Source organism: Haplochromis burtoni, unplaced genomic scaffold, assembly GCF_018398535.1.
Source record: "Haplochromis burtoni strain Fernald_Lab_line unplaced genomic scaffold, NCSU_Asbu1 Contig_242, whole genome shotgun sequence".
NCBI lineage: Eukaryota > Metazoa > Chordata > Actinopteri > Cichliformes > Cichlidae > Haplochromis > Haplochromis burtoni.
The window spans coordinates 892,731-909,413 of record NW_024582603.1 but is presented as its reverse complement, the minus strand read 5'-3'; the positions used below and the strand labels follow the sequence as shown (position 1 = coordinate 909,413).

General features: G+C 41.3%; 1 protein-coding gene across 1 annotated transcript in view; it reads left to right on the top strand.

Moving 5' to 3' along the window:
* Positions 1–15,278, top strand: part of shisa9a (shisa family member 9a) — a 59,869-nt gene extending 44,591 nt beyond the window's left edge. The window contains exons 3-4 of the mRNA XM_005938004.2: positions 1,507–1,692; positions 11,252–15,278. Of these exons, the coding sequence (XP_005938066.1) occupies positions 1,507–1,692; positions 11,252–12,135 (1,070 nt within the window). The 3' untranslated portion in view covers positions 12,136–15,278. The remainder of the gene's footprint in view (positions 1–1,506; positions 1,693–11,251) is intronic.
* Positions 15,279–16,683: the final 1,405 nt, after the last annotated feature.

Here is a 16,683-nt window from a genome sequence, read left to right as displayed (position 1 = left end):
CCACCTAATGCTTAGTTTAGCACACTCTAACTAACACTGAGCAAATCCAGATGCGGCTCCACAGTCGATATTCCTTAGCTAGACCCAATTCTGCTAACTATAACTCTAAAATGTCTGTGTTATAAACAAAGAACAAAAAATGCTGTTCTGTTGGCTGCAAAAGCATCCCATTAGAACTGATGCCTGTTGCTTTCGAAGGACAACAGTTGTGCTGTGATTTCAGCTCATTTACATGTAATAAAATCACTCAGAAATCTAAAAAGAAAAGAATGTCTTATTGATGTGACTCAGGCTGCAGTCACGAAGGCGTAGAGACTGGTTAGCAACCACCTGGTGAGCACCAGTTGGTAAATCTCTGCTGATTTAGAGAATATGCTGAAGTACATGTGATCAAATGATTCTGGAGGGTTGGCATTTGAAATACAGTCAAATGATATGAAAACAGAAAAAGTTCTTTTTATGATAAAAAAAAGTCTAAAGGTACCAATAAATGCTTGATATATTTCCTTTAAGTAACTTTGCACTCACTGAAAAACGTTCAATCCTATAGTCCTACAGTCTTTCAAGCCTATAGTCAAAATCAGGAAATGGTGCTGTAGTAAATGAAAGAAATGTGACTTCACAACTTTTTGGGCTTAAGCTGTAAGAAATATATGTGTAAACTTACAGAGAAAGTTCTGGTAGCTCATTGGCCAGACTGTCTTGTTGTTATAAAACAGAACATTTTGATAAATTCACAAACACTCTCCTTTTTTTGTTCCTTTTTAATCTTGTGGACCCGTTGTAAAAAGGAGACATTCATGTAGCAGATAGGGAAAAACAGCAACTTCTCTGTCATCCATTGTTTATCTATTACAGACTTCTTTGAGCTAGCGTGAATGGCGATGGGGAAGGTCTTTTATCAGGCAAAGCTGCGAAACGTATTAAAATGCATTTTAAAGCCCAAACATTTTCCAAATCTCTCCAGGGGGCCAGATTTGAACCTGTGCTGGGCCCATTCTGGGCCCCGAGCCTCATATATGACACCCTTGTTCAAGACATTGCAATATTAAAGCAGTTCTGAGACAGACAGTTCTGAATCATGATGAGTGAGGCTACATAAAGGACCTCTGAGAGAAGTAGCACAGTCCAACTGGCAGATTTAGACTAATTCATCAGATGTGCAAAGAAAATCTCTGGACTAATAAAGACATTTTTTATTCCAGGAGGAATATTTCAGTTGTAATGGTGACATAAATGTAAGAGCGTGTCATGGAAATCTACTGGTAAAATCCCAAAAGATAGAAATGAGTGTATATTAGTTGAGAGCAAGGCACAAAATATCTCAGCCAAGAAATCATGTATTAAAATAATAATTTAAAAAAAGAAATTAGGTTATGTAAGTAGATTCTGGAAAATGTGAATGAGAGTTTCACCAATCATTTGACCAGCGAGGGCTCCTCTGGCGCTGGACTGGAGCTTTAAATGTTATTGTAACCTTGCGCTGTCTCATGTCCCTGTTCACAGAGGGTGGCCAGATTAACAACAACGTGGGACCGGCTTCAAACATGGGCCAGCAGCACCCTTACCCTGCCCTCGGCCAGCTGTCTCACGTCTATGAGCAGCAGCAGCAACAGCAACAGCTCCACCAACAGCAGCAGCAGCAACAGCAGAACAAGGATCTCAACAAGTACGCCTCTCTGAAGGCTGTAGGTGAGTGACTGCCAAGTTTCTTTTTTTTTTAGTGGAGGGGAGTTTAGATGAAGGAGAATATTTTTACAGTTTGTGGTAGGCAGTAAGCCTGATGTTGTTCTGTTGGTAACTCTTACGACTATAGCAGTGTGTAGATTAGCAGTGAAACCTAAGGCTGGGCCTGCCTTGTTAGTGGAGTCACCGTGATTCATCCCAAGTTGGCAGTGAATTTCAAGAAAAAGGAAAACCTAGGCTCCTATAAGTGACTTTTTTTGTAGTATAGTTTACTGAATGCTTTTTGAGCCCCTGAAACACAAACTCAAATAGCACCAGGTGGTTTTTTTTACTCTGGGAAGGCTCTAAACAACACCAAGCACACTGCACACATAATTGAGAGTGGTTTTTTCACTGCATCTCTAACCTGGATGTGGTGTAAGACATAAACGGCTTATACATAAATATTTTTCTCCTGCTTACTGCCGATTTATTTAATGGGAAATTTACACCATAGCTACGCCGCAACCTCAAATTTCTTTTGAAATCGTATGCCGTGCACCTCCCTAGAAATGTAACTACACTTCAGGTCAGTCTGCAACTACTGTGACTGATCTGTTCAGTGTTGTTAATGCCTTCTGTGCATATCCAGCAACTTTTTTGCCACTGTTTTTGAATTTATCAGTGACAGAATAACAATCGCCTCTTAGTATAAGGAATAATAATCATAGCATCAATGTAGGGACTTAAAAATCTCAGCAAATTCCTGGATTTAGAATTCCAAAGCTATTACAATGGGCAAGAGGAAATGTAGATTTACCAGTTTAAGCAAACATATTATACAAAAATATCACATAAAAACAGTGGCTCACATCCTTAGTGGTGTTGTGCCAAAAAATCCATGTTTAGCACAACACCACCAATGATGTGAGCCACTCACACAGGTACAGTAATGTCATAGGCTCTGCAAAAGTTTAGAACTTAAAGGGGAATAAATATAGTCATCTTCTACTCCACGTGTTCCTTGTTGGACTCTACAAGATGGGAACATCCTCACAGTTTAAGCTCCCAGTTCAAAATAATCCTTGTTTACCTTTTAGAGGGCTTCGGGCAGCCTCCCCATTGTCTAAAATCAGTTTCCTCCCCCCTCACTTTAAGATGACCTTCTCCTGATGCTGGCCGTGTTTAATATCAGCTTTTTATATTTTAAATTACAGTGGATACACGTTCATGCATGCAACCAAATCCAGTGAGTCAGCGGCTGTAGCAGCTGATCTAAAGTTGCCTCATCACCATACGTTCTTTGGCAGTCACATTGCTATTTCATAATCTGAATTCATTCGAGGCCGACACGCAAGTGCTTCCAGCGAGCGTTTGTCAGCTTGTTTATGCTAGACAGGTACTCTGCCTTCACTAGATTCAGAATTCAGCCCACTCACGACAGATACAATCTACAAATGCATCTAGATGTCTGTATAAACAGCTACGGGATGCTATTTATCTGCATTCGCTCCCTTTTATTTGAAAAATGACCGGATAGATCGTGTTTTGTTCTTTTTTTTGAAAAGCCTATCTGTCCAGCATGTCCAGCAGCACAAAGTAAAACTGATTGTGATGACAAATGCATCCTGTATTGTCAGTGGTATTCCCTACACTACTGTGGCCCTGACTCATCTCCAGACATGTTACAGTAATAGATTATCCTGCTTGTTTGTGCTGAGTAATACTTTGCGCCCCTGAAGCAAGAAGAAGACGTGTCATTATTATGGTAGCAGTATATGTAACTGCCAGCGAAATTGACAACAGAGAAAGACTTGAATGAGCAATGAAAACCAAGCGGTAAATGAACGCATCATTTTTAAGCTTAAAGGATTACACCAATAAAAGCACAGGAGTGAAAATAGTGGTTAATGCTGTCATGCCTGAGTCCTGAACTTGGCAACTTTATTGTTTGATGGTCTATTTTTATAATTCCCAGAGAAGTGGCCGAATATAGACATCAGAGGATGCCTAGATATTTTCAGCACAGCCACAGTTGTGTTTGATTGCAGGAAATTGTTCAGTTATCTAAAACGCCAGCAGAAAACATCTTGGTGTCAGTCTGCGAGAATCCAAGAACGAAGGCATTCTTTCTTAACTCAAAATTTCGTGCCAATATTCAACGAGGAATAAAAATTCATCAGACAAGCCAATTTCCCCTGAACACATCCGTGCACTGCAACCGCAAACTGTGCTGCAGTTTGAGTGCAGCATACAAACCCACTGTTTCTCAAAAAGTTTTTTCCTTCGTCTTACTGCACATAAACCCAACAGATGGATGCAACACATGCTCTGGGGATTGTGCGCGGCATTGTGGGAAATGAACGAAATCTCTATCTGTTGGGAAAACAGATGAGGCAGGTTGATGGATAATAGATACAAGAGAATTCTAGCAGTGCTATGGAAATTTATGCTATAAGAATACAAACTAAAAAAACTGGTTTTAAAACTGTTTCCTTGGAAATGTTAAAAATAAATGTAAAAAAAAAAAAAAGCGGCCTAAAGACATTCAGCCTGCATCTATATCCTGTAAGTCCAACATTAAGAGATGACCAATACCCAAGCATTTGTATTGTGAATAGTAAATTTTATTTTCTTTTCTCCATTAAGAATTATTCCTACCAGAGAGGCTAGTCTGACTCGTTCAGAGCCTGCTGATCTACTTGAATCTTTAGGGAATGGTCTGCAAAAGAGAAAATATCCAGTGAGCAGCAGTTCTCTGGGCTTGTTGATGCTAGAAGTCAGAGGAGAAAGGCCAGACTGCTTTGAGCTGATAGCAAGTGTCTGTTGGTGTCACTGTGCTTTGATACCCATTGTTTCCAACTGTGCAAGAATGGTTTGCTGAACAAAGCAAGCTTTCGCTGTAGTCATTTACCGTGTGACCAATATAGCCTCACCACTTTCAACCAGCGCATATAGTATATGTAAAGCCCATGAGCAGGTGCACAAATTGTGGTCCATTTGCGAACCCTAGCTGCCAGTGCAGCATATATGCTTACTTTTTTAAAGGGGCCATTAGTCCATGGCGCTATAGTGCTGGGCTCACCTTAAATGAGTCATATGGATCTGCTCAGTTCTATCCCCACTAGCCGCAGGGTGGGCTATAGAGGTCTAGTACTATGAGGATCAGGCATCGATCAGGGGCAGAGGCCTTGCCCGTTTAATCCCCAGCTGCCAGAACTGGTAGACAAAAGTGGTTCTGATGGGGGGAGTTTCTACAAAAATGTAGCATTTTATCAATCTATTGCAAGTCCAAATCAATTTATGATTCATTTAATACACATCCAATTGGCAAATCTAATAAAGGTCTTGCATGGTCTCTACCTTAAAATATAAAGCGCCTTCAGGCAACTGCTGTTTTGATTTGACGTTAAAAATAAATAATGCCAAAATATAAATAAAACTGAAATGAATTAAACAGAGGATACACAATATAAGTTACTTTGTCTATCCTCTGCCGCTTTGCCGCTGTAACTACAAATCTACAGCCATTTCACATCTGCAAGCTGCTTTGTAACCCACCTTCATCCTAGCCCCCATATTCATGCTGTTTCTGATGTAATCAATGCGATACTTGTTGTTATTCCTGCTCGTTTCGGCCGGAGTGTCTTAATATTCCTGTCTTCTGCAGCTTTTTGTGGTAACACAGAAATCTTGTCACATATAAACTATTACAGATGTCAAAATTAATAAATAAATCATTTTACAAAGTCTTTTTTAAAAAGTATTAAAACTATATGTGCTACATGTTCAGTAAAGGTTCTGGGTTTAAACCTCTCATCAGCCAGGTTTTCTGTGTGGAAGTTGCGTGTTTACCCTATTTGTGCAGGGGTCCAAATCCTCATGCTTCCTTCCAAATTCCAAAGACATACATATTAGGTTGACTGGTTACTCTGAACTGAGTGCGGGGTGACTATGACCATGAATGGTTGCCTTTTTAGTCCTATTAAGGACTTGGAAACCTGTCCAGGGTGGAGATGGGTGGCTGTAGTTGAGGAGGTAGAGCAGGTCGTCCACTAATCGGAAGACCGGTGCTTCAATCTGCTCCAGTCCGCATGGTGAAGTATACTTGCGCAAAATACTGAACCCCAAGTTGGGATGTGAATGCTAGACAGAAACCACTGCATGAATTTGTGTGAATGTTGTATGCATTATATAAGAACCAGTCCACATTAGCCCATTCACTATATCCCATTCCAGTATATCACGGCAGAGAACTTTAACTACAAACAGAAAAGGTTGACACAAACATCAGCGTTCAGTGTCAAACTTGTTGTAGAAGATAGGAGGCAGTTACGCGGTGTTTTATAAGAAACACAATGCAGAACTCAGCAGGATTCTCTGGCTTTTTATCTTTAATGAAAGCACGGATCTGGGTGCATTTTGGATTTGACAGCTTAAGAATTAGCTTTGCAAAATGAAATGTCATCACCCAAAGGCTAATACGACTCCAGCACTAATAAACAAGACTGGCCAACCAGCACACACTGGCACGCTTTACAAAACTTCCAGCCAGCTCTGTTCAGCCAAAGGAAATAACTCTGCCCACAGTTAGTCGTAATGACATCCGCCAGCAGTTGGGGATCATTTTTTTCCTTTTTTTCTTGGAACAGAAGCAGTTGTTTTCCTGTGATTGAGAGATGATACACTGCTTTACTATACTGTAACTTTTTTTGATTTGAAAGTTGGGGTATGTAATCTTTTTTATTGTTGGCATGTACAAGAAAACTTCACACTTTTCCTGTTTAGGTTTCCAACTATAACTTCATTGATTTTATGATCTCTATGGTGAATTGTTTTTCTAAGGAAGTATTAACTCTCAGCAAGTTGACTTTTTTAATGTACTGACACGGTCTGAAAGCAGTGACAGCTTGTGGGCCATAAAATCAATATGAAAAGCTGTGCAGCATGGCTCTCAAATTGTCTGGAGGTAACATAAAGTTTCATCATTTAAGTTAATGTGATAAAATGTACAAAACTACTCATGAGGTTCATTAACAATAAGCACTTTTATTTTATTTGGGTTTTTACAAGCCTCTTTTTACTTTTCTTCACTCACACCCTCCTCCAGTACCTTTCTGTAGCCGTCGTACTCGTCCCTCCCACCGCTTCCATTTTCCCATGAACTCCGTTTTCTTCTTTATATCAGTCCCTTTATCAGCCATCTCCTGCCCTCTGCATTTTTATCTCATCTTTGCTTTTTGCTTCTTTTGTCTTTCTTTCCCATTATCTCTTCTTCACCCTGACTCCACCCCACCCTCAATTCATCAAGCTCCATATCGCTCCTTAAAGAACCATTGGGCTGTTAATCTTGATCCTCCTTTACAGGGGCTCATATTTGATTCCATTTCTATAATTGAACGGAGGTCTCTTCCCTTCAGGCTCATGGTTGACTGACAGTTTTCCATTTTCCAAGTGGTATTCAAAGATTCACCTATGAAATGATTGGAAACCTGTACACACAGGCACCCAGGATTCCAGGAGGCAAAATGCCATTACCTTGAGTTCAGTGATGGGAAATTGACACACAAGCTATGAAAAATGCATGTGAGGGGGAATAACAGAGACAAAAAGAAAATGTGCAAGTGGCAATCTCAAAGGCTGAAACACAAAACGGCAGAAATGACAAACACTGTTTTTGCTAAAGTGGACACACAGCTGGCCCTAAAAGTAAATCAGTCAGCATAACCTTGATATTAAAATACAGGTTAATCAATCTAATCTAAATCTGACCCCTTCAAACACCAAGATGGTGAGTGGTCCACAAACTAGTAGTTGCATCCAAGCTAGAGATCGGAAATAAATGTCAGCAAAAGAAATCTGAATAGCTAAATAATTCTCCTCTGATACATGTTCTGGTGTGCTCACTAACTGGAAATGGAACTAGGTCTTAAGCACTACTTTCCCAGCATCCCCCATAACAGCCTTTCCTCTTGTTCTTTAATTGCTTCTGCCATTTTAATGGCCGATGATCCAGTTGAGAAGGCCCTCACCTGTCAATCAATAGCCATCTCCACTGTCCCTCTGTGCATCTCTATAAGGTCACTTTATTGAGTTCTAACAGCAAACAAGGCAAAAAGCAACCAAGAACGATCCCTGGATGCAGGCCTGCAACTCAGCCTGAGTACAAATGACCAATTATGGCCCACTTCTATTGTACAAATGCTCTGCTGTAGTTAATGACTGTCCTACATCCAAGAAGATTCTCTTGTTCTTACATGCTGGCTAATAAGTCAATTTTCCAAATGCAGTAAGCACAGTAAATCCTAGGTAATTAGGGCTAGTTTTATTATTATCATTTTTTTAGACTTGCACATAAGTGGACAGAAATCAACAGAACATCTAAAAGCATTAACATTTAGTTATTTGTCTTGTGTGTCTTTCTTTCTTTTGCCTTTTTGTCCATGCAAATGCGCAGCTACGTTAAGCACTGATTTTGAAGCAGATTATACCCTCCTTTGTTTTTTCTTGTATTTTTTTAGCTGATTGTTGCAGCTGCACTCCACATGCACATTCATTTTAATGAGGACACTTGAGACACATCCATGTTGCAAGTGCCAGTTATATGCTAAGATGCCGGCTTTAATATACTGTGATGTAGAATACATTTAATAAGAACCTAATAATAATCATACAATTATGCTTTCATATAACAAATGAAATGACCACAGTAGATATTCAGTCTTACTCGAGTACTCAAGATATTAAAATGTCAACCACCTAGCATCACTAAGGAAAAAGTAATTTGGCTTCTTTTGGATACCATGAATAAATCATGATCAAAATTTGATTGAAATCCATCCATTAGCTGCTGAGGTATTTCAGATTTCATAATCTCTCGGATTTTATAATGAGGCACACGTAATTTGCATCGCCAGCTTTAGTCATGCACTACAATTACCAACCCTTAGTCACTTTGGGAGATAGTACCATTTACCGCGGCAGAGATAGTAGCTAATAGAAAGCACAGGTGTTGATTGCGTCTCAGTGATGCATGGAACACGGTGTTATTTTGAAGGAGAAAGCAGTCTAACACCATTGCACAGTTACAAAGAGTTTCTGGAGTGGGAAAAAAATAAACCTCACAGACAGAAAACTCCATTTAAACCCAGACTAATGGATGTTTTTTGTTTAGGATGGCAGCACTGTGACAGCAGGATCCACCCACTTATAGTGAATACTAAAAAAAGGTCTTCAAATTTGGGTAAACCATTGGAAATTTGAAAACGTTTTAGAGACTTCAAGAACTAATAATCCCCCCACTAAATTGGCAGTAGACGACCTAATTGCCTAACAAAAAGCAGATTGATATACTGGTCTAAACCTAATAAGGTTTTTATGTTGCTGGCACGGTGGGACTTCACGAAGCAGTTCTCGGTTTTTCCCCCTGATGTATAATGTGTGCGAGTCTCTGCAGGACACTGCTTTTCTCATGCAGAGGCATGCTGAGCCCACGCTGCGTAGCAGTGGCATTTTTCCGTTTCCACTCACGTACACGGCTGGATGCGTGTACCATCGAGCTGACTACTGCCGGATTGATTCACCTGTCGCCTGAGCAAGTTTGATCCCCAGCGGCAGTCTCACAGCGACTCAGCTAGTGAGGCTGTGGTCTCCCACCACTCCCACCCTTACCTACAAACCCTCACGCCTGCGCTTGCTATCCGCTCGCAGGCCCGCGTTAGTTATTTCTCTTCAGCGTTTGCACAGCGATAAACTAGATTTATAGTTACAGCGGTAAAGCAAACTCACTGAGTGTGTTAACTTTATCTTCAAGGACGTAGCGGCAACAAGGGACTGAAGAGTAATGACTCAACTGTGAAAGTGAATCTGACAAAAAAAAAAGGTCACATTTCGCAGTGATAAGAGAGACTGTAGCTTGGTGACACTGACTGACAGAGAGAGGAATAAATGTGAGCCATTAACGCTGACTGCTCCAAGGCTGAAGAAACACACACGGATACACACACACAGATATAGAAGATGCAACAGATAGAGGAGTCTGTAAGTCAGGAAACAGACACATTCTATGTTTTGGTTGACTTTTTGTTCATACTTTTGACAAACAATTCAACAATTCTTCTATACAAAGTATAGAAGACGTGTTCTCTGGAGGGAGAAATAATGCTTCTGTGTCTGGCAAACCGATTGGTTGCCAGGAGAACTGCACCTCTCTGACTGCACTGTGATGATGATTTGCCTGAATTTGGAAAACACTCGGTCAACTTTACTGTTATGTTATGTTACGACATTAATGTGAAAAATTTATACTTTAAAATATAAAATTTGCATCTGGTAGTTCGTTTAAGCTAGCTTTGTAGCACTTACCTTTGCTTTAATGATGAATAATTTCGTGTTCGTTACCTCCCACAAAATAAGATTGTTTACCCATCAAGATCAAAAATACATGTAGCTGTCCATACTTTAAACGTTTTCATCCTGGCAGCAGTGGAAGGTGAGCAATTTTCTACAAGATACATAGATGTCACTGAACTGGAGCTTTGGCGAGACATCGCCATTTTTAGGGATTTAAATGAAGCTGTCGGAGCAAAATACGGATCACAAGTCACCAACATTCATAGTTTCTCTTCATATCTTTGCTTTTCCTCCATGGATAGATGATCCAACTAGTCTTGTAGTACACTTTTGTCTTGCAGTACCAGGGACTATCTACTATTGTCCATCATGATGCTGTAATGTTTTGCTGGCCTGGTTAGTTAGTCGGTCACATGACTGAAAACTATGGATGGATTAAGAATGGATGTCTCTCAAGTTCATATGTGTGTACACACGTGTAAAGGCAGATAACCAAATACTTTTCAAAACATTTTTGACTGGTTTAAAAATACTGAATGCAAAAATAAATGTCTACAACTTGGAAGGCATTCTCAAAAATCCACTAGTTGAGCGTGCACTGAGGTCTGATTGAAATCTTTCCTTAATCTTATGACATAACTGTAATAAACTTGCACCAAGTTAAAAAAAAATCACCCATGTCATGCCTAGTTATTAGCCTCACAACTTTCTCCCAAAATTTCTTCCTTCTTTCTCATGTTGAACTCCTTCCCACCATGCAAAAATTGGATGTTTTCTTGGCTTTAAAAGGGAGGAAGAGGCGAGCTGGAGGAGAGATTCTAGGCTTTTCTTTTGATTTCACTCCTCCAGTAGCAGCACGGGCCTCTAACTTGCAGGCGTTAGCAGTGGTCCTGACACTCTGCTTGGTCAGTTAGGTGAGGCTGACTAAAAAAGTATAGGGGTTTGTTATATGACCTTCTTATACTGTGGGTGTTAAAACTGATGCAATATCTATATTTCTACTTTCTGTCTGTGTGTGCTCATAGTGATGTGTTATCTTATGGCTGATCAGCAAACTGCTGAAAGTGTTATTTTTTGATTCATTCAATAAAAAAAATCTTCCATGGTGGCAAATGGCCAAATTTAAGAAAGTATATATCGTTTAATTCAAGATTTAAGCTCTGCTCTGTAGCAGTTTTTTGTGCCCACTTAGTGTTTCATTGCTTCTCTTACTCTTTCTCTTCTTCTCCTTTAGCTGCCAAGTACAACGGCGAACTGTACAACAAGCGTCGCCTGATGGTAGAGATGCCAGCAAAAGGACTTCCTCTGCAGCCCATGGGCAACTCCCGACCATCCATGGCGTCCATGGGCAACATGTCATCAGTGACTCCTCAGATGACCACCAACCCCATGGCTTCAAACCCTATGAGCGCCAACCCTATTAACCACGTCATGACCCCAATGACTTCAATGACACCCATGACCTCGCTCACCCCAATGACTTCTATGACTCCTATGACTTCCCTCACCCCTATGACCTCCATGACTCCTATGACTTCTTTGGGTCCACTGACTCCAGAGCCAGTGGCCACTTATGTCACCGAGATGCCCAGCATCTCCTCTGTCTCAACCCTGCCGACAGAACGGCACATAGCCGCTGGAGGAGGAGGGGGACACAAGCCAAACGGCCAGAAACCCAAAGTCAGCCATGGTCACACTGCCCACAGCTCTCACAGCTCTCACAGCTCTCACACTCATCTTCACAGCCACAGTAGCAAGCCACCAGGACTAGGGGCTACCTCCCTGGCACACATGGCGGGGACCATGCCAGGTGGCACATCCCTGGGCATCTCCAGGGCTGCTGAGACTGTCATTGGCCACGGCTCAGCTACAATGGGCCGCCCACTGGCGTACAGTTCCAATACAATTGCGTCCTCACATGCGATGGGGCTGGGGCTGAAGGGCTGGGACGGGACTGAGACGGTGGGCCGGAGGAAGACCTACGGGCACAAGAGGCCTCAGTGTACCATCCTGGAACCGAACCAGCTCCACAGCACTAGAGGCCACAGCCACAGCCAACACTTCCTCCCCACACAGCCCTACTTTGTGACCAACAGCAAGACAGAGGTGACAGTGTGAGAGAGAAAGACAAGAAGAAATAAAAAGAGAGGAACAGGATGCATGTGGAGTGGTGACACGAGTAATCTCTGAGTGGAGATACAGTACCAGCTCTTGAGATGTTCAAACGTGCAGATCTTCACGTGTGTTTGTGTGTAGAAGTCGAGGGTCGTTGGTTTACTGTGTCCGAGTGGTCCTTGTTTCACAAACAAAGTTCACGACGAAATCTCTCTAAAAGACCTTTGCTGTCAAAAGGACGGCCCCCGAGTAGGTGGCATCTGTAACCATACTAACAAAGAGCCTACAGAGCAGGGATGTCTTTACACTTGTGGTGATATTAGAATGTTGTCTCACAGCTAATATCTACTCCATAATGATACCGATATTGGAGAATTACAGTGCGACTGCTCTCAGATGGGAAACTGCTGATAAAAAAAATGAATTGGTTTAACAAACCAAACCTGAGAAGCAATATAAGGGATCAGCTGTAGGTACTGAAGCATCACGGGTAATGAGAAATACAGCAATTACCCATAAACCTCTTGACAAGAGGTGTGCTCACCTGTCCAGCAAAGTACTGAAGGGTTTGGAAGAAAAAACACTTCCTCGTGATTCACACCCAAATCTCCCGAGGGCTTTCCAGCAGACACACACGATGAGGGCCTTGGGCTTTGGACTGCAGACATGAAGGCTTTGTACTGTGGCTTTTCACACGCACCTCCTTGAGCTGTGCGGCTGAAGGTCTCCCTTTTCCACAAGAAACTCCAGCACAGAGAGCGGATGCTGTGGCACTGGTTTTATTTTGTTCTGATCTCGTCTGCGTGATGACAGCTGACCCAGGGGAGGGACAGGGAGGCCGGGACGAAGCATCTGCATGATGAAAATGCACACATTCAGAAATACACGGACACACAGAGTTACCACACAGTTGGGTTTTTAATTATTGATGCCAGTGAATTTAACTGGCGTCAAAATTAAATAGGTTTGAAAATGCTCTTTTACGTGACACTTTTGACTTTTAGTAATGGCAGCTACATCAAAAAGACCAATGTAATCCATGCACACACAGGAAACATCTTTAAGTTTTCAAAAAACATTAAATTGCACATTTAAAAAACATTTTAGACAACATGCTATGTGGTATATGAGAAGACTGATGCCACCTCTATATGTCTCTGTGTTAAATTTAATGCTAGAGGCAGCAGATAATTAACCTAGCCTAAAAAAATAAATAAATATATGGAATGAATGTTAGAAACAGGAGGGGGAACCATTAGCCCAGTTCTGTGCAATCGAACAATAATGAAATTGCCTTCAGGGACCTCAAAACATCACTAATTAAGATGTTACATCTACTTTATTTATTCTGGAAAAAAAGAAACCTAAGAGTAAAAAGGACATCCTGTGGTTTTAAGTGGGGGGGGGTTATATGTCAGACTTCACACTAGGTTGCCAGGCAACAAACTGTTGAACTATTCCTCTAAAAGAATTAATAAATAGTGCAAAAAAAAAAAAAAACCCCACCGTGTTCTAATGTAGCCGTGGTGAGGATGATCACGCTGGAAGCAGACAAAATGACTAATTTAATTTAGACTTCCTTTTTTTTTTGAGTGTGCAAAGATGAGACATGCCCAGACATTTTTACAAAGTGGACCAAATGTAAGAGTTTTGACCTCTCATCGTGTTAGAGTTTACAGAGCTCTGGGATTTAAAAAGTCCTAAAACTGCCACAAAAAGAGCGCAAAGAACAAACACCTTGCTGTCGCCCGCGAGGCACTGCCACAAGAAGCTAGTCTCGATCAGATCACTAACTGTACTCAAGCTCCAGCTGAAAAAAAGAAACCCGGCACAACCAGCTGTAAGAATCTATCTGGGTTACATGACTCAAACATAAAAATAAATCCCCTTAAATCTGGCAAATAGGCCAAATCTTCTAAGGGATTCTCAAAGCCTATTTGCTTGTTTTTTTTCATGTAAGATATATTAGCAGCAGCAGCCACTGTTATCATGTAAATCTTGTCTTCTAAAGTGCTTCATCCACCTCTATTAATTCAGCGAATTAAGATGCTTTTTAAGTGATCAGACTGCACTAAAAATGAGAAGCATTTGGCAGAAGTGTAAACACAGTTGACAGCAGACAGCATCCCACTAACAAAGACAGATTGTGAGGGCATTTTTGGATAGAGAACAAGGAAGAAAAAAGCCGGGGGGTGTTTAAAGTAGGAAAACCTGAGAGGGAGAGGGCCACGTGACAATCTTGTGAGGGTAAAGGATATGAATATCAGCGTATACCTGAGACAGCTTTTTGCCAGCATCAGCTGCACTGCAAGCAGTTTGGGCACGTTATGGATGGAGGTGTAAAAGGAGAACCTAATACTGCAGTAATACTGCAGGTTCTAAGTCGGACACGAGAAGAAACACCTAGGCCAGCTGAGCGCATAGATAAGGGGCTCTGAGGGAATATTTTTCCCCTCATGCTGTGGAGCCCCCTGCTGCCTTCACGATCACGTGACTGTAACCCGAGGCCAGATTGAAGGCATGGAACAGGATTTAATAAGTCATCAGAGCATTAAAATGTGTCACCTACACACTTAACACACGTGCGCACGCATGTCGCGAACACATTACAGGGTGGACTCTGCTTTCCTTGTGTTCCCACAGTGCCGAGCGGCAGGTGTCATCACAGCAGAGAGACCAAGAGTCGGTACTGTTACTGCGCCTGTTGTACATGAAAGACTGTGAAACTCCAGACCATGGCCCTTTGTAGCGATAACTGATATTATGCTTTTTATATATAAATATATATAAATATATATATATACATATAAATTTACATAGCCTTTCTCTCTTAATCTATTTCTTTTCATTCTTTCCTCTTCTACACTTTTCCCCCTCCTCTTATCCTTTTCTCTGTCAGTCTAAGGAGAAAGACCTTCAGAGTAAATATGTGAGAGAAAACAAAAATGGGGCTGCGATGAATCTTTTCTGTAACAACAAAGTTCAGGCACAGTAAGACTGTGAGTCATAATAAGTTACCTTACCTTGATAGACGTGATTGGTTTCCCCGTGCACACTGTTCTCGCAGGAACTCCAAGTGATCGAGTCTGCGATTCCAGAAAAAAGTTATTTTGTACAACTGCGTGTCCTGTTGAACACTGCACACATTTACTATGATGGACAGACATAAATAAAGTTATGTTTGTGTGTGTGTGTGTTGTGTGTGTGTGTGTGTGTGTGTGTGTGTGTGTGTGTGTTGTGTGTATCGGCTGATGATTTTGTGATTATTGTCTTTGAAGGAGTCAAATTCAAACAAAGTCATATTTAAAAGGGATTCATAAGACTACAAATACATATATTTGTGTTTGGTGATGCTATGTAGGATCCCCCCCTTATATGTTCCTGTTTCCTGGCAGATTGTGTTGTTTAGGACAGAGTTGAGAAACAGGTCAGTGTTCGCTGGACGTACATTATCAGACCCAATTGGCTTAATCCAGCAAGGCAGAAATGTGGAAATGTGAACCCTCCATGCAACCTCTTGCTGGCAAATCTTTGAAAGCTCATCCAGCTCTGCGAAAGCAGCCAGCGGAACAATTCGTAGGACGGTGGAAACAGTTGGCAAACAAAAAAGCAACCAACAAACCCCCCACCTCCCCCATTGCTCATTGTAACAGCCAAATAAACCTGATATAAAGGAGGGAATTTGTTTGAGCTGGCTGTGTCATGGTTGATAGGGTCAGGGCCACAGATGAGTGGGTTCAGGAGGCAGTCATGTCTGACATTCCTCATCAGACGAGTCAGCCAGACAAAAAAATGCCAGAGCAGAAGGACACAGGTAGTCTGCAGGCTTAAAAAAGAGTTCATTTATTAGTGCAATTTTTTTACAGTCAGTACTGGCTTAACATACTGCAATAATCTATACGGTATTAAAACTGCTGCATAGGGAAAAGTAATTCAGTGCAAAGTGTGGAAGTTTTCATTAACTTGTGGGTTGATGGTGCTGACCAACAGAAAGCTGCACAGTACATCTTTTGCATGAGAGTTGTACTCTCATTTCAAATTCTAATCCTAATAGGAAATTGTACAAAGGTATTTCAAAGTAAAATATTTTACTCCCTTGCTAACTGCATTCGCTACATTTGTTTTAGACCTGCAAATTTTCGCTGGTCTTGATAGACGGCCATTGTTACAGTAAACTACCTGTGTCAACTGCTTTTTATTAATGAATGCATTGTTAGCGTTCTACCCAGCCTGCCCTGTAGGCCTGGTCAAAAGTTGTGCAGTGTGACATCAGTGCTGCATTAAACTAATTTATTGATGAACTGACAGTAAACAGCAGCGAGCAATGATCACAAGAACTAATATTGATAATCAATCTCCAACCCTTAACGCCCAACTGGTCACAGCAGATGGCTGCCCCTCCCCGAGCCTGGATTTGCCAGATGTTTCTTCCTGTTTGAAGGAAGTTTTTCCTTCCCACTGTCACCAAGTACTTGTTCATTGTTATTGTACTACTTTGTTATTGTAGGGTCTTTACCTTACAGTATAAAGCACATTTAGTGGACTGTTGTT